The sequence below is a fragment of the Perna viridis genome, chromosome 2 (genome assembly GCF_037379345.1).
Source record: "Perna viridis isolate PV_CMFRI_1.1 ecotype Kerala chromosome 2, ASM3737934v1, whole genome shotgun sequence".
In the NCBI taxonomy this organism is placed as follows: domain Eukaryota; kingdom Metazoa; phylum Mollusca; class Bivalvia; order Mytilida; family Mytilidae; genus Perna; species Perna viridis.
In genome coordinates, this window is record NC_142446.1 from 32,960,205 (window position 1) to 32,981,971 (window position 21,767).

General features: G+C 34.5%; 1 protein-coding gene across 6 annotated transcripts in view; it reads right to left on the bottom strand.

Moving 5' to 3' along the window:
• Positions 1-6,147: 6,147 nt before the first annotated feature.
• Positions 6,148-21,767, bottom strand: part of LOC148624702 (uncharacterized) — a 62,517-nt gene continuing 46,897 nt past the window's right edge. For all 6 annotated transcript variants that reach the window (XM_088567543.1, XM_088567546.1, XM_088567544.1 and 3 more), the window contains exons 3-7: positions 20,869-21,025; positions 19,811-20,020; positions 7,757-7,857; positions 6,789-6,932; positions 6,148-6,324 (exon numbers count right to left, since the gene is read on the bottom strand). In XM_088567543.1, coding sequence (XP_088423669.1) covers positions 6,250-6,324; positions 6,789-6,932; positions 7,757-7,857; positions 19,811-20,020; positions 20,869-21,025 — 687 coding nt within the window. In that variant the 3' untranslated portion in view covers positions 6,148-6,249. The remainder of the gene's footprint in view (positions 6,325-6,788; positions 6,933-7,756; positions 7,858-19,810; positions 20,021-20,868; positions 21,026-21,767) is intronic.

Genomic DNA, 21,767 nt, shown 5'->3' on the forward strand with positions numbered 1-21,767 from the left:
GTATTTTGGAAAATGCATCCTGAATTTACTTCAAACTGTGCAAAAGTTTTTGCTACAACTGTATGAGGGAATACATTTTTTAAACTAAAAGTCTTGTTTTTTGTTCACTGCTGCTACATGGAAGAACATACATGTACAGAAATACCATCACATTCGACATAGTAGAGGGATTTTGTTCAAATTATGTAGGACTGTTAGTCACTATATGTAATTGATCACATTGGGCAACCATTTCGATTAAACAAGTTTTACAGGAGTTTTTGGACTTTGCTGAATTGTACATGCTATATTATAGAACACGTTGTGGATGCAACTTCCCAGGGACAGCTGTACAGATTTTGTTCAAATTATATCGGATTGTTAGTCATCATATTTAATATACATGTATATTATTATTATGTAAGGTTTTCATATTGGTCCAATATGTCCTCCCGAGGACCAATAATTCAGCCAGTATGGAAAACCTTAACCCAGTTATACCTTTATTGACTCACAAGTCTAAAACATCATATTGGCCTATGGAAATATGGATTTTTACCATGCCATTATGATGTTTTAGACGGCTAAATACCATATTAGCGCACTTTTGTTCTTTGTATGTGTATTGTTTGTTTGTTTGTTGGGGTTTAACGTCCGAGCAGCAATATTTCAGCTATATTCAGACGATGAACATGAAATGGATGATAAAATGAACATGAAATGGAAAAAAAAGGATGGGACACAAGGACAATAGGGTCGACAAATTCTGATTGCCACTGGAAAAAGGGGGGATGGGTAAGGTCGGGCAATTTAGCCTCCTGTGGCGGAGCGCAAAGGTTCCTACTCCTATCGAATACCACAGCAGGGTTCTTTAACGTGCGAGGAACGTGGCATCTTTCCCAACACGGTGCACCACTATGGTTTGCGGTCAGGTTTTCCGTATTATAGCCTGACAACCCCAGCATGTAACACGCCAGGGGTACCCCATTCCACCACCTGGGGCACACATCCCAGTTGCTCTGTGGGCAGAGCGCCTAGCCCCCGGCTAGGTTTCTGAGCACTATTTAGTCGCCTTATACAAGCTCAGCGCTGCTGCAGGCCTATTCTTTTAACACCCGGACCTGCACGGGGCTTTTTGTATGTGTAGGCAGTTTTGATTATATTTAAGCTAATATTTGAACATTAGTCAATAGTTGATCATATTTGGCTGCCATATTAATTTAACCAATATTACAGGAGTTTTGGGACTTTGTTAAAATCGTACATGCTACATTATAGGAGAACTTAAGTGGATGCATTTTCTCGGACACAGCTGTATAGATTTTGTTCAAATTTTAGTTGATTGTTAGTTATCATATTTCGTTTATCATATTTGGCCGCCATTTTGGTATGACAAATTTTACAGAAGTTATGGGACTTTCTTGAAATTGTACATGCTACACTATAGGTACACTTTGTCGTTGTAAGTCGTCGGAAGACAGCTGTACAGGTTTTGTTCAAATTTTATTCGTGTGTTAGTCACTATGTTTTGTTGATCATATTTGTACGCAATTGTGATTTGAGTAATTTTACATGAGTTATGGGGTGTATGACCTTGAACTCTCTTTGGTGAGGAGGGACATGTTGCAATGTGAAGCAATCTTAATTTTTTTAATAATTGAAATTTTTACATGACCACTAAAATGGATATAATTGCCGAACTGTTTAGGAATTATGGTACAAAAACGGCTAAAAATTAAAGCATTTAATATAATTTTACTACATGTACTTAACTCCAATGGACGCATATGGATGTCTGATGCTGTACCACAATATTTTATACCTGGGTTAAGACTTTAACCATTTAGGAATGAGGCAACAAAACTAGACAGGAAGCAAGTATTTTCCAGAAATTCAGACACTAAACTTATTATAAATAAATGGATCTCTTTGAAATTGTACCACTAAGTGCCATACCCCAAAATTGTTTATTGCTGTCATTTTTATCTTATTGTATTGTCTTTCTTTTAAGTTCTGTTCTTATTGTATTTCCCTATTGTAATTTTTTGAAGTTCTTTTACAATTTTCCTTTTCTAATAAGAACCTTGTGCTATCTATCAACGATACTGTAAATAATTCGTGATGATTTTTTTCTTTGTTAATGAAATCTATATTTTGATTTTAATTGAAATGCTTCTTCACTTTGAATTCATTACACTGATCCATTTCTGCGGTTGTCTGTGTCTATAGGACTTGATTTGTATATGAGCAACTCAGCGGGTGTTTCTAGAAAAGCAGAGATTGTATCAAGTTTAAATGTTGTGTACTTAAATGCATGAAGTGTTCTGAAATTGACCTCTGCAAACCCTTTTTATGAGACTGCAAAAAAACAATGGTGATCATATAATGGTATGTTGTTGTCATTGTTCATTATTATATGTTCAAAAATTATATGGAAATACCATACATCAACTTTTTATCAGTGCATACAGTATTAAATACAAGTAAAGGCATGTAAATATATAATCTTCAATATAGATTCAAAATAATGTCTTAGAAACCGGCCGACCCGTAAAAGACAGCAAAACACCTGACTATTTTATAGAAGCAATTGCATTTCATCATTGACAAGAAATCGTATTTTCCATTTTTTTTTTAAAAACGTATCTTAAGTTATTTTTTTCATTCATTACTAGTCATTTTATTGACCTGGATATAAGGTCTATAAGAGCTTTAGTCATCAATTTGTGTCCGTCTTCGTCGATTGTCGCGTTTATTGTTAACTTGAAAAACCTCTAATATCGCTACATAGATTTTTACCAAATTTAGGCACCAGTATTCCTGGGGTGTACTTTTAAATGGTGTCGATTAAATAGGTCAAGCATATAACATGGCAGGTATTGCTAATTTCAAAAAGGACCAAGTATTTAACGACTACATTTACCTAAAAATTATAAGAGATGCTGAAAATGTAAATGCGAATTTCCTTCTGTAGTTTTGTGGTTTTCAGCATTTAACTTGTGATAGATGGAAATGCAACAAATGAAATGCGTGAACGGCAAAATGTGATTTTGGATTTGTATTTTTTAGTTTTTGAAGCAATAATTGAAAATACTAGTAAATTTAATTACAGATATAAAGACGCATTTGATCACTAGAGTGATCTTACCGATCAGCCTCACAATAGAACCAACTGAGTTATGGTAAAGCCTTAAAAGGCCATAAATACTTTTGCTGTTAAAACTAAATCTCTTATTTGTTTTTTTTGCTACCCGTCTTTTTTCAGCAAAATATCAAATTAAAAAGCATGTTAAATATTTAATCATCTGCCTATTTTGTGAATTTAAAAGCATGTCCTTTTGGATACGGAAATGCATCACTAGCTTTATCTCCTTACAAGCAAGTACAAAGTAATCCTTTTATTACATTTACCTGTGTTAACCTATAGTGATATTTTATAAATAAGTAAGTTTGAAACACCCTTTGGACTTGTAATATAAGTTCCCTTAGATTTAAATGATTATAGTTGGTACCAATTTTTTGTGTGTGTCTATTTTTCCCTGTCTGGTCTTTGTTCCTGCAATACATTCTTTTGATTTCCGCTAGAATCTTGGTTCCCTCGATTAATATTTCACACAACAAAGTCGATACTTCTGCTGGTGGATTTTGTCCAAGAGGTTATCATCAACCCTGTAATAAAATTTATTGTTTTAATAAGAGGAAAAATGAAAAACTGGCTAGGACGTCGCCCAGCCTAAAGAGGTTCGGACCTGACAACAGACTGGACACACTTGTCTTGTAAGACTATAGTGTCCCATGATGGATGGGAATCCTAACACGCTCACTTCTGGTTTGGATATTGCCCCGACAATTCCAAACAAAGTGCACCGAATCGCACGTTCAGTCTGCTGACCATCTATTGCAGTACAAAAATTCTGACTTTTTCAAACTAATTAAATAATGCTCTATCATTTTAAATGATGTATATGACTGCAACGATGACGAACCACATTGTACCACATCAAAGAGTTGAATTGGAAATTGAAGAATATACAACATTCTAATAACCGTCTCTTTATTCACAAGTACCCTTACGAAAACAATGTATCACACAAGAGGTCATGATGACGAAAATTGCAAATCTACAGTTTGGAATGCAAATTATACGGTGTAGTATTTGTCGGTGAAACACAAGAACGATTAAACAAACGAATGTGCGGTCATCGTTCGGGAATTAATACCACAAAATTCCCGACAGTTTATGAACATCTTATTCAACAGGATCATTCAATTCTATCAATGTAATCAACGTATTCTCACAAAAATTACCATCTAAGGAACAGTCCTGTCTTAAGCAAAAGCTATCGAAGGAAAGAGAGAGAAATAATGGATATACAGACTAGGTAATGCAATACCTTGCGGGCGCAATGAGAACAGCAAAAGTATAGGAAACCTTTCAAGCAAAAATAACAATAAAATAAATGTGATGAATTTATTTGATAAGACGGATAAGTCATAGCCATCGCCACTATACATCACCTAAGATGCATAATGTCCCCTTAGATAGCCTTCTTCCTTTTATACAAAAACCTCTTGGACTTCATCACATTCGAATTAAACTCTATTATATACCTCTCTCTCTGCTACACTCCCTGTACAAAACAAGTCTTGGCAATCCTGTTTCTGAACCTATTTCATCATTATACAGACTTGAGGCCATTTTGGATATTGGTTTCCACAGACTCCTTAAACCAGTTTTTGTTAAAGGTCAAAATAAAGAAAAACGATCATTTCATACACTACATTTTGTCAACAAAGGTATAGATGCAATTAATTTCTCTTTCATACATTATCACAAAAATGTCACGAACAAAATTCCCCCGTTTTTCAAAGACAAATCAATACCCACTATTTCATATTCCTATACTTTACCTATGCTATCTAAAATTTTCAGTTATAAACGGCTGTTGCAGGACCTTGAGATTGAGTACTTCAAGGCCAGAGCCTTGTCATTACTACACAAACTTAATATATAGCTAAACTTCCTACAATTAGGCGTCTGGAACAGGGTTAAGTGGCTCCACGATTGAAGTCATCACTACAGAATTTTATGGTCGTCTTCATGAACTCGTGGATCGTTACGGTAGGTGTATCCATCTGCACAACGAAAACTGATTTGTTTAACATGCCGTTGTTAAATCCTATGAGGAAGATTGACCCGGCCATTTTTTATATAGCCTAGCTGGCCGTGTGGTCTAGGGAGCTGGACTTAGTGCAAAGCGGTGTTGCCATAGATGTCACAGCAGTACGAGTTCGAGTCCCGCGGAGGGAACGACCATAAATTTGCTTCACAACTTTGGAAGTTCTAACATCGTTGGGAATTTTTTAGACCCTTTTATGATTACGTTATCTTCCCTGTATCAATTTGATACAATGGAGCAGTGTAGCGAATTGAGTCGAGTCATGACGATGCAGCACAAACAAAAAAATTATATGTCTAAAAGAGGATTGTACAACGATACCGATAAAGATGTTAATACACTACAATAAAATATATAATGAGATAATTTTCAGTCAAGAAACTAAAAAATAGGAAAAATTTAATGTTTCTTGTTAATTGCGTGTGGGTGTAAAAACATCAAGTTCTTCCTATTTTGTAGTTTTTTATTACAGTGTTTGTAAATATTTTTAGTTTTATAGTTCAGTGTTCAAGATCAACACACAACATGTGTCTATAACACAATGTTCAAGATCTTCGTTAACTGTCAATAAAATTGTTTACGTCACAGGTATTAACCTGTTTAGGTATTGATTTGGTTGTGTTTACAGACCATTTACTTTCATACACGCTCAGTCCATTTAAAGCACTGAAGAAGGTCATTTGTTGACTGAAAATTTTGATATATGTTTTGCCAGGCGCGGATCCAAGGACTGGCGTGCCGGGCGTACGCCCCCCCACTAAATCGGTAAGAAAAAATTTTTTCACAAGTTTCACCTTATAATATATTTTTAGCCTTGCTTTGCACGGTATTTAATTCAATTAACGCCCCCTCCCTAAACTCAAAGCCTGGATCCGCCCCTGGTTGCAAACCAATGTCACATTTAATTATTATTATTTAGTCAAATCATGAATTTGCTACTCTCAGAAGAGTAAATATTCATGTAATATTGTGAATAATGACTTAAATATATATATATATATCTGTTTTTATTATAGGCTATTGTTCTGTATAAAATAAAAACAAAGCATTAACGTTGTAGTTAAGTCCTGGAACTTTCGTTGCAGTTTGTTTACTTGTCGTTAACAGCTTCCATATCTTCTTTTCTTCGGATGAGCAAGATTCCGTCCCTTACTGGCAGCATAACCTGTTACATCATCAATGTAGTTTTTTTTAAATAAATTTTAAAAATGTTACATGAATAAATCGTCGTTGTAAATGAAGCATGCATTCTAATATTACATTGTTACGAAGATAAAAATTAAATTTTCTGCTGAAGCATACATCGTAATAATTGATGCACCCATAATCAACAAAAAGAAAGTAAGTTGATAGCTATACTATATAGTTTTATCATTAAAAAAAACAACATGAAAATGAAGTGAGAAAAGTTATATGGATACCAAATTGGAACTTCTGTATAACAGAAGAGGTATATGGTCAAAAGCTAATGAGGGTCAATGACAGATGTAAGGGTCGAATACACTAAACGTGGTACAATTCATTGTATTGATAAATGTAACCTATTATTAAAGTGTTATAAAATGCCACCTAGAAAACAATGTACAACGTAAGCATTATTTTGTATAGTACAATTATGTATTTACTTACATGGCAAATGTCATGCCTTGTCAAAATCCATTCATTGAACATTGCAAGTGGTTCATCAGGTTTTCCAGCGTAAGGAGTACCAAAATGTAATGCATTATCTACAGCTATGGTTCCACCACAGGCTAATAAATCGTCCAAGCATATCTGTGAAACATAAACATGTAAGTTATCATGCATATCATGTTATCATAGTATTTTACAAAAAAAAATCAGTCATTAAGTTCGTCAATGGACAGACGTGTTATCGTAATAAACGTATTACATATCGAAATCAACATAATTTACTGTAAACTTTCGCGGCGACCTAAGTCCGCTATTTTCGCGGTGGACAAAAAAAATCGCGAAAAAAGTACACGCGAATTTTATTTTTATCATTATTGAACGCTAATCATACTTTTGTAACCGCAAAAATTTGTACCCGCAAATATTTTTTCTCTACAGAATCCGCAAATTAATACGCTTACAGTATATGTACGTTCGCCATAAACTCATTAGTGTTAAGTGTAATTGTATTGGTTCGCATTGTTTTATTTCTAGTCTCAGAAATTACGAGACTTTTAAATATTGTCTGGACGTTCGTCCATCCACACTTCCAACGATAATTCTAAAGCTTTCTTTACGGATTTAAATCAAATTTAAAAATATCAATATGATATGAAGTTCCATATCTGTTTGAATATTTTTCCGAGTTTTAGTTTCAGAATTATGCGACAGAAAGGGATCAGCTTTATCGAAGCCGCTTTTTCTATGATATGGTTACATCATTTTCCTTCCTAGCACTTCCTTCTTATCCATTGTGAATAAACATGATACACAGCTATAAATAAATTAGTACTGGTAAAATTTTACGGCGGCCCTCTGAATTAATAATGCTTTTAATAGTAACATACTTTCCTTCTTTATACTTCACAAAATAGAGATATGACAAAACAATAACATTTAAAACAATCTAATAATCATAGTTATACCTTGACATAATCTATATATTCCTTTTTGACAGCGTCAACAAAGACAAAATCGAACTTCTCCCCCTTTTTTGCCAAATCCCTCATGCTATCCAGTGCTGCACCTTCGCAAATACAAAATGGATGCATGAAATTAAACGACACAGTTATACATGTATTGCTTACCGATAACATTCCTGTATAAAGTTGTAAAACTTCTCAATTCTTACAATACCACATTGCACGGCTTCCGTCGTGTATTTCTGAACCGGTTCTTTGTTTTATGCTTCGAGGAAATCAATGGAAATAGCTTAGTTTGATATTAATGCCTTTTAAAAAATATACATATGACATCTTTCTGTGTGTCTCTAAAATCAAAGTGTTGAGGCAATGAGTCACGGAAGACCTCAAAGCAATCAAAATATTCATGTAACCAAATTGTAAGCTAAATAAACCGATCAAAACTTAGTCTTTTTAAAGAATAACCATCTGTTTTAACGCAGTGTATATTTATGCAGTCCGTATATCAATATGTTTTATTAGATTATCTTTTGTATTATTGCTTTTGGTATTCCTGGCTGTACACGTACGTTGATGTCCTCAAGTGTCCTAATACTTAAATCAGCATTTCTTACAAAATATGAATTTCACTGAGAATCACTGACTATCAATATTCGATGAATTCTCAAAGTAAGAATGGACCCACACCTTGAAATTTCGGTTTGGAGATGCATGAAATAGAAATGAATATTGCAGACTGGAGGAAGTTGAACAAAGGCCCAATCTCAAGGGAGAAATGAGAAAAACACTTTTCCTTGCTTGTGCTTACTTTGATGTAGAATTTTGTTTTGGTAATAAATTAAAACTTAAATTTGTCCTTGTCATTTTTGTCTAGATTAGGCTACCGTTTGTACAATAAATGATTACCTTTCTCTAGGGATTTTTCAATTCAAACAAGGATAAAAACTCTTGTTGTAAAAATTACTATGCAGTTTAAAGATAATTAAACTAAAAACAACTTTGCAGCTCATAGATTTGACCAATTCAAGATTACACTAAAGTTGGAGAGTCAATGATAAAGAGATGTAGTGAATACAGGGAATATGATGTCTTAATCACACATGGACTTTGAGTCTAAATCCATCTTTTTTCTCTCCAAATCCAAACAAAAAGTTACTAGTGAACCCATACCCCATGTGTACCATTTTTTTATGATGATTCAGTATTTGCTGAGTGTCTTATACCTGTCTGCCTTCAATAATGTATGTGCATTTCTTTCATTTTTGTTTCACAAATATGTATAAGATTACAATTCAAGTAACTCTTATGTTTTGCAAATACATAAGTGCTAAGAAATCAATCTTCATGTTTTTTATGGTTTTTTATTAAGAGATGTTGACACATACATTTACAGCTGCTTCATGCTACACATGTACCAGCACTTGAGAATCATGAACTTTGTTTCATGTTAAAATAGTATTCCAACACAGAAATGGTGTTTTACTTTTGCTTTCTTTTCACTTCATCTAGTAAAACTGCCCCGTGCATGTCCGGGTGTTAAAAGAATAGGCCTGCAGCAGCGCTAAGCTTGTCGTAAAAGGCGACTACATAGTGTCCAGAACCCTAGCCGGGGGCTAGGGCGCTCTGCCCACAAAGCAACTGGGCCCCGTGCAGGTTCGGGTGTTAAAAGAATAGGCCTGCAGCAGCGCTAAGCTTGTCGTATAAGGCGACTAAATAGTGCCCAGAAACCTAGCCGGGGGCTAGGCGCTCTGCCCACAGAGCAACTGGGATGTGTGCCCCAGGTGGTGGAATGGGGTACCCCTGGCGTGTTACATGCTGGGGTTGTCAGGCTATAATACGGAAAACCTGACCGCAAACCATAGTGGTGCACCGTGTTGGGAAATATGCCACGTTCCTCGCACGTTAAAGAACCCTACTGTGGTATTCTCCCGGAGTAGGAACCATAGGGCTCCGCCACAGGAGGCTGAATTGCCCGACCCTACCTATCTCTCCCTATTTCCAGTGGCAATCAAAATTTGTCGATCCTATTGTCCTTGTGACCCATCCCTTTTTCATTTCATCATCATTTCATGCTCATTTTATCATCAATTTCATGTTCATCGTCTGAAATATTGCTGCTCGGACGTTAAACCCCAACAAATAAGCAAACAAACAATCTAGTGAAACTTCTAAGTGATAACCACTGAAAAGAAATGAAGGGAAAAAAATCATAACAGTGTCTGATATATGCAAAATGTTACAATGTAAAATCATGAAAATAGATATGCATTTTAACCATATAATATGGAGAAACATCCTCTTGTTGAGAAATATTGATATATGTACAAATCATTCATAAATTCGGGCAAAAATAAAGGTTGGGTGGTTATCACAGTACCAGGTTTTTACTAGTTTTTAAACCAGCAGGTCAATATTCCAACAGTGATCAATACTAGTCGTTAGAAAATATGCAAACAATATTTCTGTCATTATTCATAGTTTTTGTCCTACATTAAAAAATGCTAACACAGTATATATCTACTATATTTCAGTGTTCTTAGCTTTATTCTTTTAATATCTCTATCAGCTGTATTAATTAAGAACAAATAAGCATTTCTTTCTCTAAAATAATCCAAAATTATCTGAAATAACATAACAAACTTTACAAAAATGTACAATATATTTCATGAGCACAACTTTGTTTCAATAACTATTAACAACAGGTAACATACGTGTAAGTAAGAGTAGAACAGGTTACTTTTCACCTGTCATTGTTAAAACAACATCCCCTCATAACCAGATAGATCATAAACAGTGGTTTGAAGTGACGAGTTTAAAAGTCATTTCATTTATGAGACAAAAACCTTCTAAATACCGAAAATGGAAAGCTTGCTAAGGATATTGCTTTAGAGCTTCTTCCATGTATGATGTTAACAACCTGCTTATTTATAATGATGTATGGACCCCCATTTCAAAATCTCTGGATTAATCCCTGAATGTTAATTTATCTATGAGCAATTAATGTCACATTGTAAAGTAGAAAACAAATTAGATACATGTATTACTATATTACAAAAATCAAAATTTCATGTATGGAATCTTTAGTTGATACTGTACTGCATATGCCAGTAACCATAGTTAGAGTACATGCACATGTATTTTTTTAGTTTTCAGTGTACATTTCTTGTTCACAGACATACAAATGTTAACTGCAAATTTTGCTAAGAAATGTGACTACACTGTTCTACACTAGCAATAAAAACAGTATACCTATCACCAGTTTTGAAAATTTTAAGTAACTGTGTACATACAAAGCATAGGAATAAATAATGTGTACCTTCGACACTTACCTAGTACATTGTACAAGTCAGAATGTCCATGAAAATCAGCTCTTAGACAAGGTCTACCTTTGGTAGCTTTGATATCCAACATATTTTCAATGCACTTTCATGGCCACAGAATTTTGCCGAAACTACACAGACTTTTTGTATCGCGCTAGAACTATAACAAATAGGCTTCAGGAACAGAGTTATGTTGCTACAAGATTGAAGTCATCACTACAGAAGTTTTATGGCCGTTATCATGAACTCGTGGATCGTTATGGTGTATCCATCAGCACCATGAAAACTGATTTATTCAACGGGTCATAGTTTTCCTTCCCTCGTTTATGAGCAACTCGGCGGATGTTTCTAGAAAAGCAGAGGACGCTTACCCTACCGGTGCACCTGGTCCATGCTTCCATTTTTTAGTGGAGTCCGAGTTGCTCATTTACTTTTGTTACTTTGTATGTATGATTGTAGTTACTTTATGTTCTTTGTTGTGTATGTCTGTTTTCCATGTCTGGTCTTTGTCCCTGGATTACATTCTTTTGATTACCGCTATAACCTTGGTTCCCTTGATTACTCTTTCTAACATAACTGTGTCTTTCTTGTGTCATGAAAATCTTGTTTCTTACTCTATGTTCAGCATTCTGAATAAATGTATCTGGTATATCTTGACAATGTACTAAAAAAGAACCATATTGATAATCAGTTATGACTTACATGGATATAATACACATGTACTTTGTATTACTATTTCTTTAAATTCCATACTGAATAGTATATGCCAAAATCTGTATCACTTGCAGTATCAACAAGATACTCCTATATCAACTAAAGGGCCAATGGACGGCAGGGTGATATAGGTCGAGGGTTGATACTGCATATCAAACTGCTTTTTGCATGTCATGTTCATTCTTTCTTATATTATATCTATACAAAATATACTTCGGATCACCTGAACTTGGCGATCACAATACTGGTACAAAATTGTATTCCAGTATTGTTGTTTTTTTTTCAATTAAAATTTGACAATACTGGAATATGAGTGTATTCCAGTATTGTTAGTTCTTTGGCGACCGTCATTTGATTGCCAAAATCTACGAGACAGTCCCGATCTCGTATTAGTAGTCAAACGAAATTATCTGGGTAATTTATGAAATGTTACCTTGGAAATTGGTTGTTTATTGTCAAAATAAAAATGAACAAGAAGCAAATAATAAACATTTTTGTTTTACAATGATGAATCTGTTGAAATATAATTTCATTTTTTAAAATATGAGTTCAGAAATGGAGTACTTTAAGTACTTGAAAAACTTCAACAGGGGAGAATATTCGAAAATGGAAAAGTTCGTGATAAATTTAGAAACAAATGAAAAAAACAGTTGAAGAAAGAAAATGAAAGGTAGAAGCTAGTCAAATCCGAGAGAAAACAGATGATAGTACAGACAACCCCCCCCCCCAAAAAAAAAAAATTAAAAAAAAATTGGCTAGTTGAATTTCTATTTGGCTAGCAAGATCAATATTCCACTAGCCAGTATGGCAAGTTGGGAAAAATGGTTTCCCACACTGTATGCCATATAGGTCTATGGGTGTGATTTAGAGAATGCAATATAGGTCCATGGGTGTGATATACAGTATGCGGTATGCAATATATGTCCGTGGGTGTGATATATAGGGTACTTGAAATGGGTTTAAGGGTATGATATAGGGTATACCATATAGGACCATGGTGTGATTTAGAGAATGCGATATAGATCTAGGCATGTGATATAAGGTATGCAATACATGTCTGTTGGTGTGATATATAGGATACTAGAAATGGGTTTAGTGGTGTAATATACGGTATGCGATGTAAGTCTAGGGGTGTGATATAGAATGCAATATAGGTCAAGGGTGTGATATACAGTTTGTGATATATCTAGGAGTGTGATATACGGTATGTGATACAGGTGTAGGGGTGTGATGTAGGGTATGCGATATAGGTCTATGGGCGTGATATACGGCATGCGATAAAGGTCTATGGTGCGATATAGTTCTATGGGCGTGATATAGGGTATGCAATAAAGGTCTATGGGCGTGATATGGGGTATGCGATACAGGTCTATGGTCGGTGTGGAAGTTTGGATTTTAGGAGCATGTACAAGTGTATGAGTAATGTCATAGCTCATGTGTCCACTGGCGTCCCAAGGACTTTACTTTATTTCACTAGATGCCCCTTCTTTTTGATAGTTCAAGATTACCTACTGAATGTGATGAATATGCCACATGACCTTTCATCCTTACCATTGAAACAGAGACATTGTTTATGTCTCTGCTTTGAAATCATAAGAATTTAACAATTCTGTTTATTTTCTATTTTAAATACTTCTTTGTTTGCTACATGTATGTACATGTGTGTTTACCACTTTATATTATTTATGTACATGTACACGTAGTAATTAACATATATGTACACAGTGCTTGCATTTTATATATAAAAGTTAAATTCCTGGGATCAAATTAATCACACATGAAATTTTCCAATAAAAAGAAGGGGTGCCAACCCCATGCATCCTCTCCTGCATTCGCCACTGTAATCTATACTTACTACACAAAAAGTGTACATTGCAGTTCCGAAAATCCTTCATTAGAAGCTCCTGACATCTTCATAAAAAGGGCCAGATTGAGAGAAATAAATTAGTAAATCTCGATTGAGCTTTCCTCCCTTTGAATGTTCGGGACAATTTGACAAAATAGTCCACCTCTCTGCGTCAAAATTTATAATCATTGAAATCTCGCAGTTCTACACATATTAAATATGTGTAGAACTGCGAGATTTCAATGATTATAAATTAAGGCCTTAATATCGTTACACGCCCATGTCGTACGTATAGTAAACATCACATATTTGACATGGGGTATGATCGGCGGCGGAGCGATATCTTAATGCGAACTTTGCAAGGAGAATAACCCGCGGAGTGTTATTTTGGTAGATATATATTGAAATGTCTATCTTGGTTACGTAATTTGGTTGCCGACGATCTCTAAGTCAAGTTCAGTCTATAAATAGACTTCCTTGGCAAAAACTTAAAAGAGCCTCTAAGCGTTTGATTATATCTAGCAGACAAATTCACAGTAAAATCCGTAATGTAAAATGCAACGTTCTTGAACACATCGTAATTCTGTATTCTATGGCAGCCTCATTACTTATTGGCAATGTTACTTTATGACTGTGTAAAATTGATTTCTTTCCGAATTCATAAAGATTTGTGTGTGTTAATCATATTGGTAATATGAAGTAAATGCCCTTATCGTTTCGTTTTTACACTATATACACGTCGTATGAGCTTTGAGGCTAACCTTAGTGGTCCTTAATTCCTCAATTTGATCATCAGTTCAATGAATATACATGTATTGGAATAAAAAAAAGACATGAACTCTTTTGACAGTTCCCTCGAATGTAAAATTGAGGAGGTGATTCAATCCAATCTGATATAAATTGATAGGAGGTAAAACAAAAACTACGATCAACATTAAGGTCAACTGATGTTCAGAATAATACAGGCTTAAATCCATTAATATAATGCAAACAAACGAGTATGCCTGTGTCGCAGGATCATTTATAAGATGGGCAATTTCAAACCCTAGATTTATACTTTAATTTCTTTCTAAGAAAATTTTTAATGCCAACTGTCATAAAAGAATAAAATAAGCTTAATCTTATACATTTTTACATAGATGAAATCAGTTCTTATCTCTCAGCCATAATTTCAGAAAAACCGGTCATAGGACAGTTCTAAAAGTGTCATAGAACAGTTTTAGGGTTATTCTGACAGTTCTAGCAGAACCGGCTCTCATTCTGTTCTCGTAGAGTCAGCTCTGCTACAATTGTCAGAAGAGCCCGCTTTACGAAAACTTTATGTCGCTAGAACTGTAAGAAGATCTAGATCCGTCTCTTGATGAGTTCTCGCAGATCTATACATATCAATTCATCTATTTACTTAATGAATTATATTCAAAAGTTTCGATTTTGTCGAAACCTTTCCCAATTGCGAGATATATCGGTCTTACATTAACACACATTGTAATATTGTAGGACAAGCGATAGTACACTTCATCATTTTTGTTGGACTGCAAGGATTTCTTTCTTTAACAATTCGTAATTTAATCAATAATTTTAATTCTTCAATAACAATGATGTTACCCATATTTGATGATAGTGAACACTTATTCCATTCAAAACCCTAAAATTAGATGAAAAGCTATGAAAGGAACGCATATAAACCTACTTCGTTAGTTTTTACTAATGCTCTAACATTAGTTGAAAACCTCAAACATCAGTTTTTTTAATATGTTTTTAACATAAAAAGCAAAACAAAAGTTCTGCAAATTGACAATATCTTCATTTTTTCCAGGTTAAATAAGTAAAAATGAACAATTACCAATAAAATATCTAACAAAGAGAAATAATGCAAATCTTTCAATCTTTGATGACTGCGAATAGTTTATTTCCTTCCCTAACCTCTAAATTGGACAAAAAGCTAAAAACATGTAATGTTCATTCCTATTTCGTTAACTTTTGCTAGTGCAATAACTAGCAGAGGTTGAAAACCTCAAATATGGGAACAAAAAGTAAATATTCACTGTTTTTGATTTTGTTTTGTTTTGTTTTGTTTTTGTTTTGTTTTTTTTTTTTTTGTTTTTTTTGTGAATCAGTTTTTTAACATACTTTTGATATAAAAAGTAAAAAAAACTACAGCTAAAAGCTGTAATACATGTTAAAATTGTGCTGGTAGAAAACTTTAATTTGCAAAATTACACATAAAATGTTTAAAAATATATCAGAAAAGAAAAATTCTGAGTCATTCATGACTTTCCTTCAAAAACCCCACAATTAAATGAAAAGCTATAAAATAAATGCTTATATTAATATAGACCTATTTTGATACTATTTGCTAGTGTGATTATTCATACCTTGTTTGAAAACCTCAAATATTAGAATAAAATGTAAATATCTATTCATTTAGTATGTTAGTGTATCAGTTTGTTTCATGTAGCATGCTTTTTGACGTGAAAAGCAAACATAAGTGCTAAATATGAATATGTAACTTTGAATTTTCTAAGTATAAAATGCACTCAGATTAAATTTTAATATTAATTCTAAAAAGAATTTGAGATTGATACATTGTTGGTTAGGAAATGTTAAATATTTTCGATGATATTTCTCGGACAAAATCCGCATTTCTTTTTTTTTCATTATTGTTTTTTCTTCACAACAGTCTCGTGCAGTAAAGTGATCATTTCGATTACTAGTAGTAAAATAAATTTATTAGATTGTTCTAAATTTCGCCCTAATCATCGCCATCAAATTAAAACTATATTGCTACAATCCATAATAATAATAATTAAGGTTATTATATTCTAACCCTTCTGCAAATCAAGTACGAGAACAGTACTTCTAGAGCCAGCACTGCGAGAACGCTTTACTATTAAAGCCAGCTTCACAAGTCTTAGAGTCGGCTTGACTAGAACTGTAAAAAGAACTGGCTCTGGAACTGTCACAGAACTGTTCTTTTGACAGTTTTGTAAGAGGTTAGAACTGATCTCATTTGTACTTTTTGTGAAATAAATATATCCTTGTAAAATTAGGGGATTTAAGGGGTAAGATGATCGAGGTGATAATTTGAATAAATAAGTATGAACTACTTCCTTATTTTACATGAAATTTCAATCAATAATAATGATACAACCATACAAATGTATTTGTTTAGGCAGAAACGATGCAAGGAACAGCTTGACTGATACGATGTTGTCACCAGTCATAATAATTTAATATGACAAGGGGAATACCCGTACAACCGCGTAAACTTACATCGTATATCGCTCATCGCGTATCGTAAATCGTGTATCGCACATCGTATGACATAAATCGTGTATCGTACATCATATATCTTAAATGGTACATGAGAAATGTTAAAAATAACGAACGTTTCTGATAGGTCAATATATAATTTCGTGTCGCAATTATTTTCCATATTGTTTACATTTTAAATTGCCCCGTGCAGGTCCGGGTGTTAAAAGAATAGGCCTGCAGCAGCGCTAAGCTTGTCGTAAAAGGCGACTAAATAGTGCTCAGAAACCTAGCCGGGGGCTAGGCGCTCTGCCCACAGAGCAACTGGGATGTGTTCCCCAGGTGGTGGAATGGGGTACCCCTGGCGTGTTACATGCTGGGGTTGTCAGGCTATAATACGGAAAACCTGACCGCAAACCATAGTGGTGCACCGTGTTGGGAAAGATGCCACGTTCCTCGCACGTTAAAGAACCCTGCTGTGGTATTCGATAGGAGTAGGAACCTTTGCGCTCCGCCACAGGAGGCTAAATTGCCCGACCTTACCCATGCCTCTTTTTCCAGTGGCAATCAAAATTTGTCGACCCTATTATCCTTGTGACCCATCCTTTTTTTTTCAATTCATGTTCATTTTATCATCCATTTCATGTTCATTGTCTGAATATAGCTGAAATATTGCTGCTCGGACGTTAAACCCCAACAAACAAACAAACAAACATTTTAAATTGCTAATTACTTTAGGAATGACTGTTATTTTTTCGGCCTCTGAGGAAATTATCTCAATCCCTTAGTGCACACTTAAAAATGATATGCTGCTATGCAGGTTATTTTTAAGTATGAACAACGGGAATTGAGGTTCTTTTAAAATATATCTCAACGATTTTTAATTTTGCACATAGCCTTGTGCATTTTACAAAAGCGCATTTTGTATTAAAGGTTATTTATTTTTGGTTACATGTCAATGATTTTTCATAAGAGCCTAAATTAATGCAAAGGTGGTCTTCCCATTTAATGTTTTACAGCTAATAAGCTAAGAACTAATATGTAAGCATTGCAACATGAATACTGAAAATTGGCATTTTCAGGCTAAATAATGCACTTTCCATTTTTTTATTTAATGATGCAGAAGTTATCCCAAACATTCACAAAGAAAACAAATGTAAAATTTTATTTTAAATCATTTGAGCATTCACTGCCTTCATAGGGATGAACCAAAAGACCGAAATACACTGCAGTGACCGAAACACATCTCAACTTTAATTGCAAGCAAATTAGTTCTCTTTTAAACGATATTTTTTACATTATATTACATTCATTCGAAATAAAATGACGCGTATTTCGGTCTTTTGAGCTACCGGACCCCGTTCGGGTTCGGGTGTCAAAAGAATAGGGACCGCAGCAGCGCTAAGCTTGTAGTAAAAGGCGACTTAATAGAACTCAGAACCATAGCCGGGGGCTAGGGATCTCTTCCCACAGAGCAACTGGATTGGGTGCCTCAGGTGGTGGAATGGGGTGACCCATTTATGCTACATGCTGGGATCGTCAGGCCATAATACAGAAAACCTGACCGCATACCATAGTGGTGCAACGTGTTGGGAAAGATGCCACGTTCTTTGCACGTTAAAGAACCCTGCTGTGGTATTCTCTCGGAGTAAGAACCTTTGGGCTCCGCCACAGGTGGCTAAATTGCCCAATCCTACCAACCTCTCCCTATTTTCAGTGGCAGTCGAAACCTATCGACCTTATTGTCTTTGTGTCCTATCCCATTTATATAGATGACGTACTATCGTCAAACAATCCTAGTTTTGGGGACTTGATACGTCGCATCTACCCCAAGAACTTGAAATAAAGGATACTACAGACACTGTTTAGTCAGCCTCATATCTTGACTTACACTTAGGGATCGATGGTAAAGGAAAACTTTTCGACAAACGTGATGACTTTTCATTCCTTTCATCTGTGGCAACATCCCTTCAGCACCTGCGTATGGGGTTTTCATATCACAGCTCATACGTTTTGCCAGAGCTTGCCGTAACTACGCAGACTTTTTGTATCGCGCTATGACTCTTACAGTTAGGATTCTGGAACAGGGTTATGTTGCTACAAGATTGAATTTATCACTACAAAAGTTTTATGGTCGCCATCATGAACTCGTGGATCATTATGGTGTATCAATCTGCACCATTAAAACTGATTTGTTCATTGTGTCATAGTTTTTCTTTCTTCTTTCGTCTATCCTGGACTTGACTTTTTATGAGCAACTTACAGAAAAGTAGAGAAAGCTAACCCTTCCGTTGCACCGGGTCCATACTTCAAGCATTTAGTGGATTACGCAATTGCTCTGTTTCGACTATTTTGGTTCGTTTTACGATTAAACTCTGATTTAATTCAAAAGCAATTGATAGACTGACCTAATAATATAAAAAAGTATTTAATATGGAAAGGGGTGCTAATTAATAAAAATAAATTCGTTTCCAACGAAAAAGTCAAATTTGTGCTATTATGCATCGCATATGGTAAATCGTGTATCGTATATCGCATATCGTGCATCGTACAAGTGGTAAGTTTACACGATCCGAGTGGTGTAATACAAATGTTAATATCAAAAATACTTATTTTAAACCATTTAAAAGCTATTAGTTAATGGGAAATATATATGTCTTTGTGATTTTGCAAGCTTACAGAAATTAAAATGCTCGTGCACATGTATTCTTTCGAATCATTTAACTTGATTTTGCATATGCTACGTCTTTACATGGAACAAACATGCAATTTTAATGCGCTGCACTGATGGATGTTTATGTTATTTGAAATGTCACCCTTCTGTTTTACGAGTTGGTATAATATACCAAATGAATTAAAAAACTACTTTGTGCAGTCCGTTGTGAAATATTTGATGATAAATATTTAAATGAGCTTACTATTTACCTTCGATAATTTCAATTTTTTTCCCGTGGGGAGATTTGTCCACAAGACCTCTTGCAAACTTAATCAAATACGGATCAAATTCACAGGCGAATACTTTGCCATTTTCAGGTAGGACTTCCGCCATGCCTAAGGTGCCACAACCAGTAAACATTCCAATCTCTAAAACTCGTTTGGCACGAGAAGAACTTATCAAAAACTTCAGGAAACAACCTTTTAAAAAAGAAGAAATAAACATATTAATATGGTTATCTTTCAGTTAAAGTACTGGCTGTCCTTTTAATTTTAGTCCTTAGAGAATGAAGTTATGGAAATTAAAGATGTAACAATATAAATACAATTCAACACAATTCAAACGTATGGTGTATAACATTCATAGTTGTATACTAAATAGTTTTTCAGAATTTCATAGCTTATTAAAAAACACATAGAAACAGAAGTATATGAGTAACAGACTCCAATGAAAACTAGGAGTATGAACAAAGGTAAACGTCCTCTGCCTTCCTAGAAACATCCACGGATTGCTAAAAAAAATGTCACGTCCGAAGTAGACGTAACAGGGAGGAAAACTATGAAACGGTGAACAAATCAGTTCTTACGGTGCAGATGAATAAACAATTACGATCCACGAGTTAATGATAACAACCATAGAATAAGAATTTTGTGGCTTATTAGAAAAAGGTCTTTTCTTTAAACATTGATATTTTCTTCTTTTTGAGTGTATTATTTTCTTTTTATAAATTGTGGTTCTAAATATATATATAAAAAATATCTTAGGATGTTATGGCTTTTTTAAGTACACGAAGTTTGGCTTAATAAATGATACTTTTTTTCTGATACATAATGCAGTTCAGTGTGTTCATTATTTGAAGTTTTCTGTATTTCTAAAAGTTGAAATAACTAACTAAAGATTAATGCACAGGAATTCTTAAATTAGACAACCGTGTCATTGGTGTCATATAAGTTAATATGTAAGCCGGTGCGTGTTTATTGATAAAATTCATTCGCTTCCATTTTGATGATCGAAAGTTCGTGTAATGATTGTATAAGTCCTATAATACCTTCTAAGTGTCCAGACAACATTTGTGCACTGACATTGATTTTGGTTTTCCCTTCATTAAAGTCCTGTTTCCATGGATGGTTCAATGTGTATTCCACGATTCCCTGAACTGCTTCGCTTGGCTCAGTCGTCATTTTTACGCAAAACCTTTCTCGTTTCTGTAAACATTATTTCGTAGGAACAAGCATAACTTACTGATAATATATATATTTATCATAAAAATGCATTATCAATTTACATTACATGATCGATATATTGCATAATATTTTAGTATAAAAAAGAAAGAAAAGTAAAACAAGTGATATATGATGTATTCGTTTCTACGTTCTTGAAGAAAAAAAATCAAATGATTTTTTTCTAATAAACTGGATTCCATGCAAAGCCATATGTCCTCCGCCGCCACAAAAATAGTTGAAGTACAAAAAGCGCGAAGTTGCATCCACCATAAGTGTTCCTATAGTGTAGAACGTAAAAATTCAATCAAGTCCCATAACTCCTGTCAATTTGTCGACTCAAAATGGCGGCGGAATATGAACAACTACTAATAGTGACTAACCATCCCATAAACAAATTTTATCAAGCAGTTTCCGGACGGTCCACGGACGGACACCAGTATTTCTTCGTTCCCTTCCGTGAAGTGGCGGGGACAAAACTTGTTGTTGAGTTATATTGAGGGAAAGAGTAATCAAGTGGACCACGATTCTAGCGGAAATCAAAAGAATGTAATCACGGGACAAAGACCAGACATGGAAAACAATCACAACAAAGAACATAAATTAACTAAAATATTACGTACAAAGTAACAAAAGTAAATGCTCAACTCGAACTATGGCATTGTGAACAGACCTTGTTTTTAAATCGGATATTGCCACACAGTAACGATGAAAAAGTTAAAATTGT